General features: G+C 36.2%; 1 protein-coding gene across 5 annotated transcripts; it reads left to right on the top strand.

The window, feature by feature from the left end:
- The first annotated feature begins 332 nt into the window (after positions 1 to 332).
- Positions 333 to 19,960, top strand: ZFAND1 (zinc finger AN1-type containing 1). Of its 5 annotated transcripts, none has more exons than XM_012474833.2 (8): positions 333 to 406; positions 3,181 to 3,223; positions 4,130 to 4,169; positions 7,176 to 7,303; positions 7,390 to 7,481; positions 8,565 to 8,686; positions 19,355 to 19,510; positions 19,608 to 19,960. In XM_012474833.2, the coding sequence occupies exons 1-8, from the start codon at positions 352 to 354 to the stop codon at positions 19,776 to 19,778; spliced, it is 807 nt and encodes a 268-aa protein (XP_012330256.1). In that variant the 5' UTR covers positions 333 to 351; the 3' UTR covers positions 19,779 to 19,960. The 5 variants fall into 5 exon arrangements, with proteins under 5 accessions (XP_012330256.1, XP_064240382.1, XP_064240383.1 ...); XM_064384312.1 differs by lacking the exon at positions 333 to 406 and adding an exon at positions 442 to 486; XM_064384313.1 differs by lacking the exon at positions 333 to 406 and adding an exon at positions 4,769 to 4,880 and having other exon boundaries at positions 3,179 to 3,223.
- Positions 19,961 to 20,410: the final 450 nt, after the last annotated feature.

Here is a 20,410-nt window from a genome sequence, read left to right as displayed (position 1 = left end):
AGCTGGGATTACAGGACGGGCTTGCACCACCAAGACCGGCTAATTTTGTATTTTTAGTAGAGACGGAGTTTCTCCATGTTGGTCAGGCTGGGGCGTGAGCAACCGCACCCGGCTGCAGGTGAGTATTTCTTTAAGAACTGGGCTGGAAGCCTTCGGCTCCGACTAAAACACTCACTGAAAAGCTGCTCTTCCTGGTCACAGTGATCTTAGCTAGGACACAAGGAACAGCTGGCTTCCCGGTCCCGCCCCCACCTGTGACTCCGCCCCTGGGTCCGCCACTCTCCCGGCAGGCGCCGCGCGCGCTCTGCCTCGCCTCTCAGGCTGTGCCCCGCCCCTTGTGGCGCCGGAGAGATGGCGGAGTTGGACATTGGGCAGCACTGTCAGGTGGAGCACTGCCGGCAGCGAGGTGATCGGGGAGCCCCCAGCCCGCATCCCCGGCCGCGGGAGACAGGGACTCCGCTTTGTTTCCGCGGATGGTGGCGGCGGGTGAGGGGAGGCCACAAGGCTGGGCCGAGCCTGAGGAGTGGGGTGGGAACGTTTCTTCTGGGTCTGCAGTGAGATTTGTTGGTGTGTGTTTTTGTTGGCCGTGAGCCTTTGAAATGACATGTGGTCTCCTTGGAAGGGAGCCATGCAATTCCTGAAAACGTACCTTACAGTGTTCATTTTGGTTTTCGAGTGTGCTGTGTCCGAGATGTGCACGGAGCCCACTGCTGGGTCGCGTGGTGCACACTTACTCTGCTGAGCGCGGGGATGGGGAAGCGTAGGGCTGGTCTGGGGGAGTTCTCCTTTGGCTTTGCCACTGCGATCTACAGCCAGCCACTTTCCCAAACTTTTTGTTTAGTTACCTGTTACTTAGTTGTCAGAAGGAGTTGAGCGAGACCAACTCTCCCAACTGGTGTTCCGGTGCAGGTGTGTCCCGCAGAAGGCCCTTCCTTAGCTTATTATTGTTTGAACAGACATTTACAGATCATTGATTTTGGTGCTTGGACCACAGAAGGGTGTAAACTACAGTCTTTTACACAGAAGACCGTTCCAACTAGTAAGCTGCATTTAGAGAGAATTAATGATATGGCGGTGGGCTCTCCCCATTGCACTGAGAGACCTTGGGATATACCTAGTCCAAGGTAATGTGGCACTGGCTTCAGTATGTCATACACCTGGAAAAGGCAAGTTTTTGAAGCATTAGAACCACACAGACTGCTCAGTCATTGGTACTAGTTTTCACTCCGTGTGTGTGTCATATGTAATGACACATACTACATAAGGTAGCAAACAGATTTCATCTCCCACTGCAACTCCAGTCATTGATATCAAGTGCCTGAATCACTGTGTCAAGGACTCTGAGGTTTAGCCCAGTTTCATAGTGATGTCTGCTGTGGACATGTGTGATAGGACAAGTGACACAATCCCTGCTAGGTTCTTTTTAGTCCTCTATATATGTATCTTTCACTACTGGCTGTAATCACAATCCGTGTGATTCAGAGTGACTTTTTTCATGTAGAAGGTTAGCCATGTGGGTTTCGACTGTAATTTATGTATATCTGGTATGCCTGATCCCCTGTTAGAGAGTCCAATACACATTATATGCCATTCATGACATGGCTCATTTTCCTTTCTAGCTATATATGTGTTTAGTGTCAATAACTGAGATGAGGCCAGGCCTATCTGTTTGGGACTAGTGGAAAGCAGTTAAGATTTAGACTATATCAAGTGTATATCCTAAATTTTATCTACCTTCTGGAGGGATTTAAGGATGGTATCAGGTGCTGAGATACTGTCTTGACTTAACTCTTTCCCCTGGGTCCTTCTAGTTTGTGTCTAATACTTTATTATCAAAAGTCTCAAAATAGTAAGCAACTCTACCCTGTCACTGCAGTATTGTTCTTTGTTTGTTTGTTTGTTTGTTTTGTTTTGAGATGGAGTCTGGCTCTGTTGCCCAGGCTGGAGTTCAGTGGCGCAATCTCAGCTCACTGCAGCCTCCAATTCCCGAGTTCAAGTGATTCTCCTGCCTCAGCCACCTGAGTATCTGGGATTTACAGGCATGCACCACCACGCCCAGCTAATTTTTTTGTGTTTTGTTTTAGTAGAGACAGGGTTTCTCCATGTTGGCCAGGCTGGTCTTGAACTCTTGACCTCAGGTGATTCGCCTGCCTCAGCCTCCCAAAGTGCTGGCATTACAGACATGAGCCACCACGCCCAGCCCCTGGCAATATTGTTCTGAGTTGAGCATACTCAAAAGAAGTTAATTGCTGTATTATTCTTATTAATTATAGTTACTGTATTACTATTCTGATCCTTTACATATATCTCATTTGGTTTTTGTAATTACCTTGTGAGGTCAGTGTGGCATACAGCACACAGATACAGATATAGATATATTGACACATGCATACACACACATATACATATATACACAGGAAAGATGTACTCATATGTTTATATCTATTTGTCTCTGTATCTACTTGTCTGTATCTTTCTATTTTTGTTACTCAGTAAGAGCTTTGGTTTTGTATATGTTTATTTACATACATATATAGAAACACACACATATACTTTATATAAGTGTACTATATATTACATCAAATATATATATTTGAAATACCATAAATCTTATAGATGTATATATAAATATTATAAATATATGTGAATAGTCAAGCTTTGGAGATACACATATATATATATATATATATATATGTTCATACAGGTATATATTATTACACAGATTAGTATATAAATATATATATTGGATATATACATATTTGCAAAGCTTTACTGTTAAGTAACTTGCTTGGCATTGTTCGATTAGTAAGCAGTGGAATCATAACTGAATCCCAGGTTTTTAACTGCAAATGCGGAATTTTTGCAGTATATAGTCATCAAAAACAACACCTAGTAAATCTGGGAAACAAAACAAAAAAGAAAAAGAAAACCACTAGAACTTATTTTTGTCTGATTTAGTAAAGTTACAAGTAACATCTATTAATACCTTCTGTTAATCCAGTTAATTTCTGTCACAGTTATTGAAGTTGTGGTTACTTTTGTTAGAGTGGTTACACAGTGCTTGCTACACTAGGATATTAGTCAAAATGGGAAGTTTTTCCATAGAGGGTATCTTCTTGTTTGAGAAAACTAAATCGAAATCAGATACTGACCAGTACATACATTTTCCCTCAATTTTAGATTTTCTTCCATTTGTGTGTGGTGATTGTTCAGGAATATTTTGGTAAGTTAAGTTTTTATGCAGGATTTGGGAGTAACTTTAGTGTTTAATAACATGGAGTTATTTCTGAAAAGTAGAATGAGTTAAAATAATTGTTACTTTAGCCATTGATTATTGATATTCAGTAAAGTAATAGACTCTGATTACTTCTTTGTATATGTGACTAATTCTTAAACTTCCAAAAGTGGGGTTATATATTTGAATTTTATATTAAAGTTACATTTTAATCTTTTAATTACAAGGAGAAAACAATATTCACAATATAAATATTATGGCAAAAATCTAGTTATAATTATTACTCTTTAATTAATAAAATAAAAAGAGCCCAACCTATAAATGCCTTAAAACAGGAATCACAGCATTTGAGTACATCACATACCAAGTAAAACCTGGAAATTAACGAAGAATTTTGGAAAATGAGTTTTCCTTACAATTAAACTTTAAAATGTCAAGCATTTAATTTATGAAATAGAGCACTGAAAGAATAAATTCTTTTCAGAATGTAATTCAAAATGATTTCTTGGAAGTAAATAAAAGTAATATATGTTTTTAAATTATTCAGAATTAGAGCACTCTTCACATTTTACTACTGATGATCTTTTAGAAATAAAAAGAACTGAAAGATTTGTTTATATTTTCATGTACCCTAAAGCATTCAAAGTCAATGTAATTTAGGGTGGTGAATTGTTTTTACTCATATTGAAGTGGAACATTTGTGTTTTAAAACTTTTGAGACTATAGATGCTCCATCTTTATCTGACGTTTCAGTTTTTCCTCATATTCAAAGTTATTAACATAATATTATTAAGCATAATGTGTCTTAAGAATACTGAACATTAAAATACCACAAATTACTGCAGTTATCTTTAAGTATGTTATTTAAATAAATGTTTATTGTTATTTTTTAAGCCTTGAACACAGAAGCAGGGAGTCTCATGGTTGTCCTGAGGTATGTTAATATTTTTTCAATCTGATAAAATGTATTTATATTTACATACTTTCATTCAGAATTTGATTAGATTTAAAGCCAGTCAGTGTCACAGAGACTAAAGTTTGGCATACTAAACTGATTATGTAAAGAGTCTTTTGCTTCATTTATGTTATTTTTCTCTGTTTGAAAGAAAAATTGTTTTACTTGGTATTTGTAAATTCTTATCCCATTTCTTATTCCTCAACATTTCTGTTTAGGTAGCCCACTTACAGCATAAGGCTATATATTTATTTGTTTGTATGTTTTGTTATGTTTCGAGACGAAGTTTCGGTCTTGTCGCCCAGGCTGGAGTGCAATGGCAGGATCTCAGCTCACTGCAACCTCTACCTCCTGTGTTCAAGCGATTCTTCTGCCTCAGCCCCGCAAGTAGCTGGGCGTACAGGCACGAGCCACCACGCCCAACTAATTTTTGTATTTTTAGTAGAGATGGGGTTTCACTATGTTGGCTATGCTGATCTTGAGGGAATGTGTTTTTTTCCCCAGGTTCATGAGGGGGCGTAGTTTTAAGGGCAAGAACTTTCTAGCGCCATGCCCTCCTTCCATTTTTTTCTATCCAGGAGATTTAACGGTTTATGTTTAAATTTTGCTGGTGCGGGAAGAAACTAAAAGTTAATTACTCCAGCAGAAGTTTAAAGGAACTCTTTTCATTGGCCAAAGGAACTTGGGAAGGTAGGAATTTCTTCTATGATAAATTCCCCTGCTCCTTTACCCACGGTGGCTTTCCAAAAATCAACGCCCCTATTCCAACAAAAGTTAAATTTTCCTGTTCAGAAGGGGGAATGAGGGAATGTGTTCTCTTTCCGGGTCCATGAGGGGGTGTAGTTTTAAGGACAAGAAGGTCCCAGCGCCATGCCCCCCTCCTCTCTCTCTCCATCTGGGAGATTTAACTGTTTGTGTTTCAATTTCCCCGGCAAGGGAAGAAATTAAAAGTCAGTCACTCCAGCGGAAGTTTAAAGGAACATCTTTCATTGGCCAAAGGAACTTGGGAAGGTGGGAATTTCTCCCAGGATAAATTCCCTGCTCCTTCACCCACGCCGGATTTCCAACTCTCTGAAATCCCCTCCCACATGGTGGGAGCTCCTTCTGGGATTTCCCCTCTGGAATCCCCTTTCACACTCTTTCGTGGAAGTCTTTCTCTTCTTCTCCTTTCCTTCTCTTTTCTCTACCTAAATAAAATCACCTTTCTGCAACACTTCTTGGGTCCAGTATTTACTTTTACAAGCATATGGCGCAACTGCAGTGGTCCCAGTGCTTATTCCTTAAAAGGTTGAAGGTCAAGAACCCACAGCCTTCTCCTAGGGGAGCTGTGCCTCGCCAACACCCAAAAAAACACCCGGTTACAGTCTCAAACTCCTGACCTCGGGTGATCCACCTGCCTCGGCCTCCCAAAGTGCTGGGATTACAGGTGTGAGCCACCACTCCTGGCCAAGGCTATCTATTTATAAATATACATTGAAGTGAATGTCCTACTTATGTATTCCCTCCAGTTCACTGTGTCCTTGACTGTTGTGTTCATTTTCATTGATGCCTGCTGACAGGATCTGTGGTAGTAAATCATTCCGGTTCAGTCAGCCTAAGACCACCGGGAACAAATCTATAGTCTAATAAAATTCCCACTCTATTTTGTACAAATCATAATTTAAGTAAGATCTGGCAGATAGAAGTCAAAATATTACCCCTATTACTGGTAAAGATAAGTTGAATGATAAAGCTCAGCATAGAGCCAAATGGGTTTGCAAAGAAAATCCAGAATTAAGCAGACTTGCCCAGCAGTCATAGCAGTATTGGATCAGGTTAGGCTTTCTCCCTGAAGGCAGTTCAATTCCAAGAGGAAGAGAGAAAGCTAAGCCCACCATGTCCAATGTGCTCTACACTTCTCAGTGGACATTTATTCCTGCCCATCATTTACCAAGTGCTTTACCAAGGATTTTCACATCTGTTCTCTCAGTTATAGAAAGTTAGTTGCATGAGGTTCTGTTGAAATCTGATTCTTTCAAGTGTAAACGATCAGTCAAAATTGGACTCTTTGAAGTTTACGTGATCTATTTGAGGAACACTAAAATTACCTAGCATGTTGATTTTGTGCAGCATTAATTGGAGGAAATATTTAGTCATACAATAAAACTTACTGATGTTTCTTATAGTTTTAAAATCCTGTGTTTTCTTTTTTCTTAGGATATAATTTGATTTCTCTGAATGTTTCTCAGATAATTAGATCTCATTAATTAAATACTGAAATATCATTAGCCATTGCAACAAGTTCAAAAAGATACTTAATTCCAACAAGATGTGACTATTATTTATAAAAAGGAATTCACTTTGGTTGTAGTTTTCAAGCAATTATTTCCCTAAGTTTACTCATCTTTAGAAACCTGGTTTCTTAATGCCCAGAACAACCTGACTGATCTAGATCTTTTTTTTTTTTTTTTAATCTTTCAAAATCTTTTCTTCCTGTAATGGAGTATTTGCTGGTAATAAGAATATAAAATAAGGCATGGAGAATAATATATGATTATGAAAACTGTCTTTAACCTTTTATCTCATGAATAAATACATAATTTTTAAGTGTTTTATTCTCTAAGTGTTTCATCCCCTAAAATTAGTGTGGAAAGTAGGTTGACTTGCCATTTGAGGGTTGATGAGATAATTACCTGAGCATGTTATAGGGGCATCTTTGTATGAGACTGTTACAAAGCAGGTTAATATTATAGAGAGTAATTAAATAGTCATTTTAACTTGACTTAGAAGATAAATATACCACAGTAGGAAAATTATGAAAATGTAGAACAGTCAGCATAGTAATCATTTGTGACACAAAATATTCGTTATAATCTTTATGTGAGAGTAAGTAACTTGCTCTAATAAGTTTAAGCAAAAATAATGTGAATGCGGCCTTCTAGAATGGACACATTGATTTGGTTTTGGTCTGAAATGTAATACATTTCCTCCTCTTTGCATTTTCAGATGACTGTAATCAATGAGAGACTAAAGACAGATCAACATACATCTTACCCGTGCTCATTCAAAGACTGTGCTGAAAGAGAACTTGTGGCAGTTATATGTCCTTATTGTGAGAAGAATTTTTGCCTAAGGTAATCGCTTAACTGTTCACACTTTGTATATCTGTTTAAGTCATATACAAATACGTGAACTAGTGTCACTTTTCTGTTGCTCATAGACACCGTCATCAGTCAGATCATGAGTGTAAAAAACTGGAAATCCCGAAGCCTCGAATGGCTGCCACTCAGAAACTTGTTAAAGACATTATTGGTAAATATCTAGAAAGCCTATTTTTTGCTTTCCTAGTTCCAGAGCTCCTGCTTTTTATGTCTGCTTTTCAGTTATGGGAGGCATCATCAATAGCCCCAGTGGTATTCGTATTAACTTGTATTTTGATGATATTCTTGTGACAGTGTTTCTTATAAGGGCTACCTGATCAATGAAAATGTGAAAATTATTTGGAAGTACTCCACCATAAATATTTATCTCTTTTGCTGAGCCACCTAGATTAGCTAGTTAACCATCCAGGCTAGAAGTGATATTCATGAGATTGAAGTAGTCAGTTGCTTTCTCTATAGACTAAACTCTAAGCCTAATCACCTGTACTGTGAATGCTACTGCTAATAAGAGATACTAGGAAAGAATGTATCTGTGATGTAAATCAATCTCTCTGTTAGTTAGTATGTTAGCTCAGAATTTTTATCCCATATTAAGGATAGTACCTTTATTAAAATCTTGCATAACCAATTCTTGAGGTTGTCTGTAGAAGCATTAATGACTGCTTTAGGTTAACTAGGCTTAAGTTGGAAAGAAGCACATTTTAGTGAATTTTTTGATGTGGAGATTGCTTGGATCAATCTCAATGATATTTTTCCATTGACCATGTAAATACAATACCTGTACAATGAATGTGGTCTCTGTATATCTCTCGTGTGTAATTTTTTTTCTTTTTTTTCTTTTTTTTGAGACCAAGTCTCATTCTGTCACCCAGGTTGGAGTGCAGTGGCACAATCTTGGCTCACTGCAGCCTCCACCTCCTGAGTTCAAGCAATTTTCTGTCTCAGCCTCCCCATTAGCTGGGATTACAAGTACCCACCACCAAGCCTGGCTAATTTTTGTATTTTTAGTATAGACTGGATTTCACCATCTTGGCCAGGCTAGTCTTGAACTCCTGATCTTGTGATCTACCCACCTCAGCCTCCCAAAGTTCTGGAATCACAGGTGTGAGCCACCACGCCCGGCCGTGTGTAATTTATATATGTTTCAGGGTCATAATTAAGAAATGCTTTATAATAAAACTCTACTTGTAATGTGAAAGTTTTATGTGATTACATGCTTACACTTATTTCTTAGATTCCAAGACAGGAGAAACAGCAAGTAAACGACGGAAAGGTGCCAAAAATAGTGAAACAGCTGCAAAGGTTGCATTGATGAAATTAAAGATGCATGCTGATGGTGATAAGTCATTGCCACAGGTTGGTCTTAGAGTTTTAAAAACACAAAAATTTCAAATATAGTCGAAGTCCTCTTTGTATTCCTCCTTCCCATCAATTAACAATTAACCTAAACCTGGTATGTATCATTTTTGATATTGCATGGTATATGTCTGCATAAATAATACATAGTTTTGTGAGTTTTTTCACTTTATAGATATGGCAGTGAACCATATATATCCTTCTTCTAGTTGATTTTATTTTTCCCCACTTGGCATGTGCTGTTAACATTTATCCATGCTGAGACATTTAGCCTTGCTCATTCATTTTGATAGCTGCACATTATTCCATAGTATTAGTATACCTCAATTTATTCTCTTAATAAACAAAATTCAAATTTTTTCAATTTTTTGCTATTATAAACTGTCTATGGTGACCATCCTTGTGTATATGTAGAAGAATTTCTCTAGGACTATTCCTTTAAAACTTCACAATATCAGTTATTTTGTATAACAACCCAATATATATACATACCTTAACACAGTTTAGTTGAGTGGTACTTACTGTTAATATGTGTTATATATTATGATATTTTTATTTTCTATTTTAAAGACTGTTAGTCAGACCTATTAGGTTGATTTTCAACCCTTGATGGATTGAGACTACCAGTTTAAAAAATACTACTTTAGGGAATAGACCTAGAAATAGAAACCCTGGTTTATGGACTTTGCTGATCTTCAGCTTTACTAGATACGGTCAGCTTCCTGTTGTTATATCATTTGTCTCTTTCTAGTAGTGCTTTCAACCATGTCAATTTTTGATCATTTATTCCTTCGTAAAAATTTTAGGATCACTTTGCCCTGTTCTATGAAATTATGATTTTGATAGGAATAATGCCGAATTTTAGATTAGAGACAGTTGACATCTTTAGAATTTTGAGTCTTCTTATCTATGTCTGTTGCATATCTTTCCAACTTTCTTTGTTTTCTTTTATGTGTAATTATAGAAGTAACATTTTATAATGCTTACCATGAGTATTTACATACCTTTTCTTAGCTTTATTCTTAGGCTCTTTATAATTTTTGCTGTCATTATAAATAATACCTTTTTAAAACATCACATTTTCTCCGGGCACAGTGGCGCATGCCTGTAAGCCTACCACTTTGGGAGGCCGAGGCGGGCAGATCATGATGTCAGGAGATCGAGACTATCCTGGTCAACATGGTGAAACCCCGTCTCTACTAAAAATACAAAAATTAGCTGGGTGTGGTGGTGCATTCCTGTAGTTTCAGCTACTCCCGAGGCTGAGGCACGAGAATCACTTGAACCCAGGTGATTACAGCGAGTGGAGGTTGCAGTGAGCCAAGATCATGCCATTGCACTCCAGCCTGGCAACAGAGTGAGACTCAGTCTCAAAAAAATAAAAAATTACATTTTCCTGATTATTGTTGGTTGATGTTATGTATCCTTCTATCCCACAAATAAATTCCTAATAGTTCCCATATTTTGTAGATTTTCTGGGCTATTTTCTGTGTAGTCATATCTTCTGCAAATGCTAAGTTTTGTGGATTTTTTCTGCAGATTTTTTTCTTATCTTCTTTGTGTTATCATTGTTCGTCTTAATGTTGAGATCTTCAGAACAATGTTGAATAATATGAGCAATAGAAGGAATCTTCATCATGTTTCTGACTTTAATGCAAATGTGTCTAAAGTTTCATCAAGTGTTAGATATACTGTAAAAATGTGTAAGTAGCCTTTTTCATAATACTAACATTTCTTTCTATTCCTAGTTTGCTAGGAATTTATATTATGAATGGATATTAAACTTTACTGTAAATTTTTTTCTTACATCAAGTAAGATCATTTTTTCGTCATCAATATAATAACTTTTATTAATCAGTGTTTCTTTTGTTAGGTCATCAAATATTCCATGATAAATCACTTGACTCTGGTATATAATTCTTTAAAATACAATAAGGAACCGATTTGCTAACATACTCTTTAGTGTGTGTTAGTGACATTAAATAGCAAGATTATGCTCAAAAATTAGTTGAGTAGCTTTCCCTCTTCTATTCTTTGAGGTAGTTGTAGAGGGTGGGAATTATTTGTTCTCGAAGGTTTGATAACACTTAGTTGTAACTCTTGGAGAATTTCTAATACCATTCCAATATGTTACATCTTGGTTTATCTGGATAATCTATTTCATCTGAAGTCAATTTTGGTAAATATTTTTCCAAAATATTATTTGATGTAGATTTTTCAGTTTATTGTTACCAAGTTGTTCAAGTTATTCTTGTTATACTTCAGAATCTCCATGTGCCTTTTGTCATTCTACTTCTTTTTTAATATTTTTCATTTGTACTTTTCCTTTTCCCCTTTAGACAGAATAGCTAGAAGTTTATCCTTATTTTTTCTTAGTGTTTTCAAATAACCGTGATTTGGATTTAAAGACTTCTGTGTTTTGTTTTCTGTTTCACTAATTTTTGCTTTTCTGTTATTTCCTTCTGCTTTGTTTAGATTTTTCTCTAGTGTACTATTTCCAACCTTTCACATAGAATGGTAATTTATTTATTTTTAATGTACTTGTTTAGGTGTAACAGTATACTTGTTTGGTGTCTTTCATACCATTTCAAACACAGGCAAGTTACAAACATAGTACAAATAACTTTTCCATATCTTTTACCTAAATGTACCAATTATTTACATTTTTGCCCTGTTTGCTTTATTATCTACTATCTCTCTCTGTCTATATGTACTATATGTATATGTGTGTACTTAATTTTTGGTCCACTTGATTTATCAGTTTCTCAGATAGGTTAAAATCTCCCAGTATGGATGTGGTTTTGTTTTTTTTATATAACTCTAATGGTTTGTAGAGTTATATATTATCAAGTGCATAGAATTTCTTCATTCTTATATGTTCTTTATAAATTTTGCCTTGAATCCTATTTTAAATTATAATATTGTTTCACTAGCTTTCTTTTGGTGAGTATTTAACAAGTATGTAACTTTTTCATCCCTTTATATTTCAACTTGTTTTGTTATTTGTTTTAGGGTGTCTATTGTAAGCAGCATATAGCTGGACTTTGTTTTTTTTAAACCAGTTTGATAGTATCTCTCTTTTGTAGGTGAGTTAAATCCTTTCTTGTTTATTGTGGTCATTGGTGTATTTGAACATATTTCTTCCATCATATATTTTCTGCTCATCACCCTTTTTCTTTGACTCTTTCTCTTTCCTTTTGTATTGATTGAATTTGTTCTGATGGCTTAGAAACCATTGATTACAATTTTTTATTTAAATGACTACTCCTGATATTTTCCTTTTTTGAAATTTTATTTTATATTTTTAAAATTGCAAAGATAGTACAAGCTTTTAACAAGTATAACTATCAAAAGATGCATATGGAGAAAAAACACAGTCTCCTGTGTCTCTCATCCATTTTCATCCCCTTAAAGCAGCAGTTCTTAACTGAGAGCAGTTTTGCCCCCTAAGGGGACATTCAGCAATTCTGGATACATTTTTGGTTGTCACAGTTGGGAATGGGGTGCTCCTGGTATTTAGTTGGTAGAGGCCAGATATGCTGTTAAATTCATACATTGTAGAGGACAAGGCTGACAACAGAGAATTTCTTGGCCTAAAATGTAAATAGTGACCAAGTTGAGAAGAGCTGCCCTAAAGTATTCAGTAATACTTATATTACTTTGCAATTCTTCTGTTACTTAAAACACAGCAGTAAAAACTTCTACAAGACTTACTTTGAGACAGTCCTCTTCTTCTAACACATTTCATCCTTGCAACAAGCTTATAAGGTATGCACTTTCACAAAAAGAGCAACTTCTTATTAACATAGGTAGTAAGTGGAGAACTACAAATTGAAACTAGGCAGCCTGGTTTCACAAACCATCTTCTTCACACACTTAACAATGTATCATAAAGCATTCTATAAGTTTGTAGATAAAAGATTTTCCTATATTATTGTTTGTGTGTGTATAAATATAGAGATACTAGAGGTATATGTGTGTCTATGTGTTTATACATATATGTATAATATATATGTGTGTAGTATATACATGTATGTTTGTGTGTATTATATGTGTGTGTATCATTTTACATCAACACACTTAAAAAAAATACTTTCTATATACCAAGCCCTGAGAATACAGCAGTGAAAAACAGAGTCCCTGCCCTTATGAACCGGAATTTATATGCCACTAGGCTGAGACAGATATTAAATATAATAGTTCATGTAGTGATTAGGGCTGTAAATAAAACTAAAACAGGTTTGGGGTAGATGACATATCCTTCTCCCTTTATATCCTACTCTGATTAATGCCTAGTAGAAATTCCCTCAAGTGAGTTGGTGTGACTCTAAATCATTTTCTTTGCAAACTGCATCCTTTTCTGTGGTGTGGGTATACTGTGGCTTATTTTGTCATTTTTTCCATTAATGAGCATTCACTTTGTTTCCAGTTTTGGCTACTGTGCTAATTAGCCTGTGTGGTACTTTTCTTTCTGTGAGATAAATTCCCAAGAACATGTTTGCTGTGTCAAAGGGTATGCATATTTTAAATTTTAATAAAAATTGCCAAACAACTTTACCAAGAAATTGTAACAATTCACATTCCTAATCAAACTTCATTGACTGATTGCCTATGCTAAGCATTGTTTTGTGGCTCTAGGTTTTAAATCACCTTTAGCACTTACAACTCTTCTGAGATATATTTTTATTCTAATTTTACAGATGAGTAATCTCAAGTTAAGTATTTTTGAGAGCACTAACTTGGTAAGAGCCTGCCATTCTAACCAGTTCAACATACTGCCTCTCGTGGCCAAACATGAGAGTACCCTTTTCCTTTATGGTTTCCCGTAGCTATTAGCATTCTTTTTAATATTTTACAGTCTAGTGGCTATAGAAAAAATTTCATAAATGCTTTAATTTGTATTTCCCTGACTACTGTTCAGGTTGGATAACTTTAATATGTTTTTTGGGCATTTGGAACTGCTCTTCTCTGAATTGTTAATATCCTTTGATCATTTTTCTTTTGGGATATTTGACTTTTTATTTTGTTTGGTCAACTTATAGGAGCTCTTAGACTATAAAAGATATTAATCCTTTATAATCGTTCTTCTTTATAAACTGTTATTCAAATCTATCAATGTATTGATTTTGCTTAGATTTCTTATTGACGTATCAGTATTTCACATTTACATTTTCCAAGTTCTGTCTTTCCTTTCATTCCTGTTATGGTTTTCCTTTGGGTTTTGTGTGTGTGTTTTTGTTTTGTTTTGCATTAGTCTTTTTTTTTTTTTTTTTTTTGAGACAGCGTTTCGCTCTTGTTGCCCAGTTTGGAGTGCAACAGTGCAATCTCAGCTCACTGCATCCTCTGCCTCCTGGGTTCAAGTGATTCTTCTGTCTCAGCCTCCTGAGTAGCTGGAATTAGGTTTGTGGTACCACGCCATCTAATTTTTGTATTTTTAGTAGAGACAGGGTTTCACCATGTTGGTCAGGCTGGTCTCAAACTCCTAACCTCAGGTGACCCACCCACCTCAGCCTCCCAAAGTGCTGGGATTGCGGGCGCAAGCCACTGCATCCAGCTCGTTTTGCCATCGTCTTCAACCCACCTTTTTTTTTGTTAGCATGTGATGTTAGCTAAGGGCTTAATTTTATTTTCTTCTAGTTGTTTAGGTAGTTTTACCATCACTGATTAATAAATTGTCAATGTTTTATTGGATTGAAATACCAAAATATCACCTTCATGAAAAGCTGAACATTTTATTTTCTGTATATGATTTTATTTCTTAATTTTCTATTCTAGTCTACTCATTTATTTTTTACTCATAAGTTAATACCCAATTGATTTGGAACAATAGCTTTATAGAATGTTCTATATCTGATCATGCAAGTGCCATCTATATTTTTTCATTTTTTCTTAGTACTTTTATTAGCATTTATTCATCCATCTGAATGTTCAGATTTTGAAAAATACCACTCTTAGGATTTCTAGGTTATCATAATGGGGCAGGGTTGTGAATAATAGCCTTCAACATAGCCTGTACTCTTTAAAAGCAAAACTGTGGAAACTGAGAATATGACTATAAAAAGCAACAGTTAACAGCATAATCTTAGACAGAAATGTGGGTTCCTACATCCCCTCATGTCTCCCACAGGATTTGATAAGTGAACATTGCCTGGAGGAAATGAGGATTTGATCATTTGCTTGAAGGCCCCTTTGCCATTCTCCTGGGGATATTGTACCATCTTGGCCTCCTTTTTTATGTCCTGAGGATTCCAGCCCCTTTCCTGCTCATAAGATTCCAGTAATTTACGCAAAATATCCTTTATGAATACCTGAGTGGTTTCTGTGAAGTTAGGTGAAGTACAGTTCAAATTCCCACCAGTATCTACTAGCAAGTCTAGGCTTTTGACCTGACTCAGAACCATTCCTGAAGGTTTCACATTGGATTTGCTTTGTATGCTATACATTAATTTTGGAAGAAATGACATTTTTATGACATTGTCTTTCTATAAGGACCTTGTATGTCTTTATTTATTCAGATGTTTTATGGCCTTCTGTAACTTTTTTTTTTTTGAGACAGAGTTTTGTTCTTGTTGCCCAGGCTGGGGTACAATGGTGCAATCTTGGATCACTGCAACCTCCGTTTCCCAGGTTCAAGCGATTCTCCTGCCTCAGCCTCCCGAGTAGCTGGGATTATAGTTTGTGTTTTTGGTAGAGTTGGGGTTTCTCCATATTGGTCAGGCTGGTCTCGACCTCCGACCTCAGATGATCCACCCACCTCAACCTCTCAAAGTGCTGGGATTACAAGCGTGAGCCACTGTGCCTGGCCCTCCTTCTGTAACATTTTATGTTTTTCTTCTTTTATGTTGTATTCCATATTTTCATTGCTACTTATTTTATGGGTTTTGTTTAAATTAGAAACAGAATATTTTCCCTTCTTCTATTGCCAAGTACTTATTGCTAATAAAGAGAAAAAAATCTTGAGTTCTGTATACTCATATTATTCAGCTACATCAGCAAAATCTTCTATTAATTTTAGAAGTTTTTTTCTATTAGTGTTTTCAATTTTCTAGTTAAAAGTGATACCTCATTAACAAATAAGAATAACTCTAATTTTTTTAATAATTATACTCATTATTTTATTTTTCATACTACATTATCATAATCTCCAGTATAATATCCTAAAATGATAATGGTGATAACAACTATGTGCTCACATTCTTTATGTATATAATTAAATAGCATTTTTTTCTCAAATCTAAAGTTAGTTGGTATTATATCCTCCTGAATACGAACTTGAAATGCTTCATCCAGTTGACTGTCTCCTATCCCATCATCTTAATTTAACATATAAAAATTAATTTTAAGTTAATAGCTACTTAAATTTACCAATACTTCTTTGTTTTTTGTTTGCTTGTTTGTTGAGTTTCTCCTTCATTGGGGCTCACTTTTATTTTGGCTAAAGTACATTCTTTAGCAGTTCATTCAATAAAGGTCTCTAGTAATAAAATTACTCTATTAGTCTTTTTGTTTGTTTGTTTGTTTGAACATGCCCTTATTTTGCCCTTACTTTTAGCTGGATTGTCTATTGAACTTTCTCAACTCTTTTAATATACTTTGTCATCTATTATTGCAGAAATATCTGTGTCAGTCTTACTCTATGAATAATCTATCTTTTTTGGTACTTTTAAGATTTCTTGTGATATTTTCCAATTTTTGTGGAATGTTTCTACGTGTGGATTTATTTTAATTATTCAGTTTGACTCATTTTAAAGTTTGATTTTTTGGAAAATTGTACTCATTTTCTCTCTAAATAGTGCTACTTCACCACTTCTTTTCTGAATCTCTTGTTGACATATTTTGGGAACCTATAATTGTTTTTGCTTTGAAACAGAATCTCACTCTTTCACCCAGGCTGGTGTGCAGTGGCGCAGTCTTGGCTCACTGCAGCCTCCACTTCCTGAGTTTGAGCAATTCTCGTGCCTCAGCCTCCTAAGTAGCTGGGACTACAGGTGCGTGCCACCACACCCAGCTAATTTTTGTATTTTTAGTAGAGACAGAGTTTTGCCATGTTTGTGAGGTTGGCCTCAATCTCCTGACCTCAAGTGATCTGTCTGCCTCAGCCTCCCAAAGTGCTGGGATTACAGGTGTGATCCACCGCGCCCAACCTATAATTGTTTCTCTCTTTGTATATCTTTATGCAGTGTTCTGGATGACTTCCTCGTATCCATCTTATAATAAATTAGGGCTTTTTATTGAGGATCATAGAAACTTATCTATATTAAATTTTGAGTGTTTTACTCCAGAAACTATATTTTAAGCTGGATCTTCATGTCTTTTCTTGTTTTATTTGTGCCTGTTTTGACTTTATAACTTTTTTTCCTTTTTATGGATATTATCACTTTTTTTTATCTAATTGTACATCCTAAATACCTTATTTTAATGTCTTTTTAAAGTTCAACTGTCTTCATTTGCCCATAATGAGTTAACCTTTAGTTTATTTTGAAATTTCAGTTACTAAATTTGACATGTTAATCTTGAATAGGAGGTTCTTCCTATATCTCTCCTTCCCCTCACTCACAGATTCCTGTCTAGCAATTTTGTACTTAAGTAGGCATTCAGCAGTAACTTCTTTAGCTGCCCTTCCTGGAGCACAGGTCCCTCACACTCCTCTGCTTCCAAGCAGGGAGCCTGACCCAGGAGTTTATACTTATCTCCCTGTGGTACTGTTATTTCCCACTTACCTTAAGCCGAAGTTACCTCTTCCTCTTCTGGAGCCCTGAAAGCCTGTGGCTTACCCAGCCTATCACTTTGCATTTCTGTTTCATTTTTTATCCTCATACATATTTATCTTTTTCTTTTTTTTAAGATAAGACTGTATCTTTTAAATTTTCTCTTTCTCTGTCTTCTTGCTACTTTGTTTTTGGAGCAGGGACTGTTTGATTACAGAGATGGCTCATAGTTTGAATTTCCAGTGATTTCTTGTTTTTTCTTTTAATACTTCTTACCTGTAATAACAAACCCCCTATGCCTTAATGCCGAGATCGAATTGTGTTGAATTTATTATTTCTCAGAATAATTATCCTCTTTCCCCCACAAGTTAGAGATGCTCCAGTTATGCCAAAATTTTTGTTGTAGCAAGAATTGATCTGTTGTAGCAAGAATTTAAAAGCCAGGACTTTTAAAAAGCAGTTTTTAGGAATCAGTGAAGATCAAAGGCCAAATCTTTTGCTCCTATTCATTCTTTCCTGCCTTTTTTTTGTTTTAATTTGTTTTGTTGAGATAGGGTCTTACTCTGTTGCCCTGGCTAGAGTACAGTGGCATGTTCACCACTTACTGCAGCCTTGACCTTCTCGGGCTCAAGTGATTCTCCCACCTCAGCCTCCAAAGTAGCTGGGACTACTGGCACACACCACTCTACTCAGCTAATTTTTTTGTACTTTTTGTAGAGATGGAGTTTCACCATGTTGCCCAGGCTGGTCTTGAACCCCTGGGCTCAAGTAGTTTGCCTGCCTTGACCTCCCAAAGTGCTGAGATTACAGGCATGAGCCATTATGCTAAGCCATCCATTTGTTAATTAGGTAAGAAAATACAAAATAAGGAGAGGGCAGATAGGATATAGAATACCAGAGAAATCCTTTCCAAATTCCTTCTTTTGTTGATAAGGTACTTGGGGTTTGGGGGTCTTTTTCTATCTTTTTTTTTTAATGTTTCCTTGTTCTGAAAAGTCCTTCTGTCCCAATGTATAGTGAGGTATTTCATACCAAAAGAAATGTTATATGTGTTAAAAATCTTTGAATTGTAAGTGACAAAAACTCAATTCCAACCAGGACAATCAAAACAAACTTTTTCCCTCATATAATGGGGAATAATGAATTGATCTGGTCTTGGGGGATGACCAAATTTCAGATTATGTCAAGTTTATCTGTTTTTTTGTTATTTCTCTTTCTACACTGACCTCATATTTTCCCATTTGAGGAAACTTTTTCCATATTGGTTCAGAAATGGCTATGGGTAACAGGGTTCACTGTAGGCAACTCCAGGTTTAATTTGATGAAACTTAAACAAATTAAGGAGAGGCCAGATGTGGTGGCTCACGCCTGTAATCCCAGAACTTTGGGAGGCCTACGTAGGCAGATCACCTGAGGTCAGGAGTTTAAGACCAGCCTGATCAATATGGTGAAACCCCATCTCTGCTAAAAATACAAAACTTAGCTGGACGTGGTGGCACATACCTGTAATCCCAGCTTGAGAGGCTGAGGCAGGAGAATCACTGGAACCCAGGAGGCAGAGAATTGCAGTGAGCCCAGATTGTACCATTGCATTCCAGTCATGGCAAGAAGTGTGAAACTCCATCTCAAAAAAAAAAAAAAAAAAAAAAAAATTAAGGAGAATGCTCTTTGTCTCCTAAGCTGTTGAACATAAAATCTCAGAAACAGATCTAATTGGCCTTACTTAGGCCCCATGCCTGTCTTTGCACAGATCACCCTGGCCAGGGTCTTGGTCCTATGCCCATGCATTTATGTGTATTTTTGGCTACTGTGATTGATATTCCAAACAGTAGGTACATTGTGAGAGGGTAATTCTGCTCTGACCAGAAGAAGAGCGGAAAGGCTGGCACCAGACAAAAACTGGTGTCTATTTCGTCGATTTCGTCTATGTAATGGTTGTTTTAACTTTTTCTTTTTACAGACAGAAAGAATTTACTTTCAGGTTTTCTTACCTAAAGGGAGCAAAGAGAAGAGCAAACCCATGTTCTTTTGCCACCGATGGAGCATTGGAAAGGCCATAGACTTTGCCGCTTCTCTAGCCAGTCTTAAAAATGACAATAACAAATTAACAGCTAAGGTAACATCTCGTTATGATAAAATTTCCATAAAGGTTTTATGATGCTCCATTCAAGCATGTTTATTTGTTAAAGTATGACTTACTTCTCCCTTCACAGAAATTAAGGCTGTGTCACATTACTTCAGGAGAAGCCTTACCTTTGGATCATACTTTGGAAACCTGGATTGCTAAGGAGGATTGTCCTTTATATAATGGTGGAAATATAGTCTTGGAATATCTTAATGATGAAGAACAATTTTGTAAAAATGTTGAATCCTACCTGGAATAATTATTCAAGGATTCAAGTCAGAAATGACAAGGAAAATTCCATTACATGTTTAAGTCCATTTCTTTTACTATAAATACTATTTTTGTAATTTTTTAAAGTTGCCTTTTAACTTATCTCCCCCTTACGTCACATTTTAGTTATGAGTTTTCTATTAAATTGGAGTGTTTTGGTCTTAAGTTTAACTCTGTATTGATCCTCAATTATTAGCAAATTCTTATATTTAATTAGCTTTCATTAGATTATGCTGTAGTGACAATAGCAAAGATGTGTTTCCCAGTGAGTGATGTTACCTGTTGACTGACTCTGGCACCACTCTGTGTCATCTTCACTCCACGATCAAAGGTGAAGGAAGGGCCCTCTTTTGGGACATTGTCATTGTTTTAGCAGAGAGAGAAACAGATGAAATGCACTTCGGTTTTCTCCTAAAAGATGCATGTATCATATTTGCTTTAAGCAAGTCATGTGGCCAAGCCTAGCATCATGGAGCCGGAAAGTATAGCCTGCTCTCTACATCATGATGTATAAATTGATAGATGTACATGAATTATAGAAACTTAGAGGTCATCTTTATTCAGTCTTACAATTTTTACATGACGAATCTTAGGCCTAGGAGGAGAAAATGATTTTTTTTT

This window comes from Aotus nancymaae, unplaced genomic scaffold (assembly GCF_030222135.1).
Source record: "Aotus nancymaae isolate 86718 unplaced genomic scaffold, 86718_ANA_hifiasm-v0.15.2.pri h1tg000036l, whole genome shotgun sequence".
NCBI lineage: Eukaryota > Metazoa > Chordata > Mammalia > Primates > Aotidae > Aotus > Aotus nancymaae.
Note: the sequence above shows the minus strand (reverse complement) of the source record. Positions and strands in the feature narration are given on the sequence as shown.

Coding starts and splice junctions, on each gene's coding strand:
- ZFAND1 (XM_012474833.2), top strand. CDS start 352: ATGGCGGAGTTGGACATTGGGCAGCACTGTCAGGTGGAGCACTGCCGG. Junction 7,304..7,389: donor GAGAAGAATTTTTGCCTAAG/GTAATCGCTTAA, acceptor TGTTGCTCATAG/ACACCGTCATCAGTCAGATC. Junction 8,687..19,354: donor GTGATAAGTCATTGCCACAG/GTTGGTCTTAGA, acceptor TTCTTTTTACAG/ACAGAAAGAATTTACTTTCA.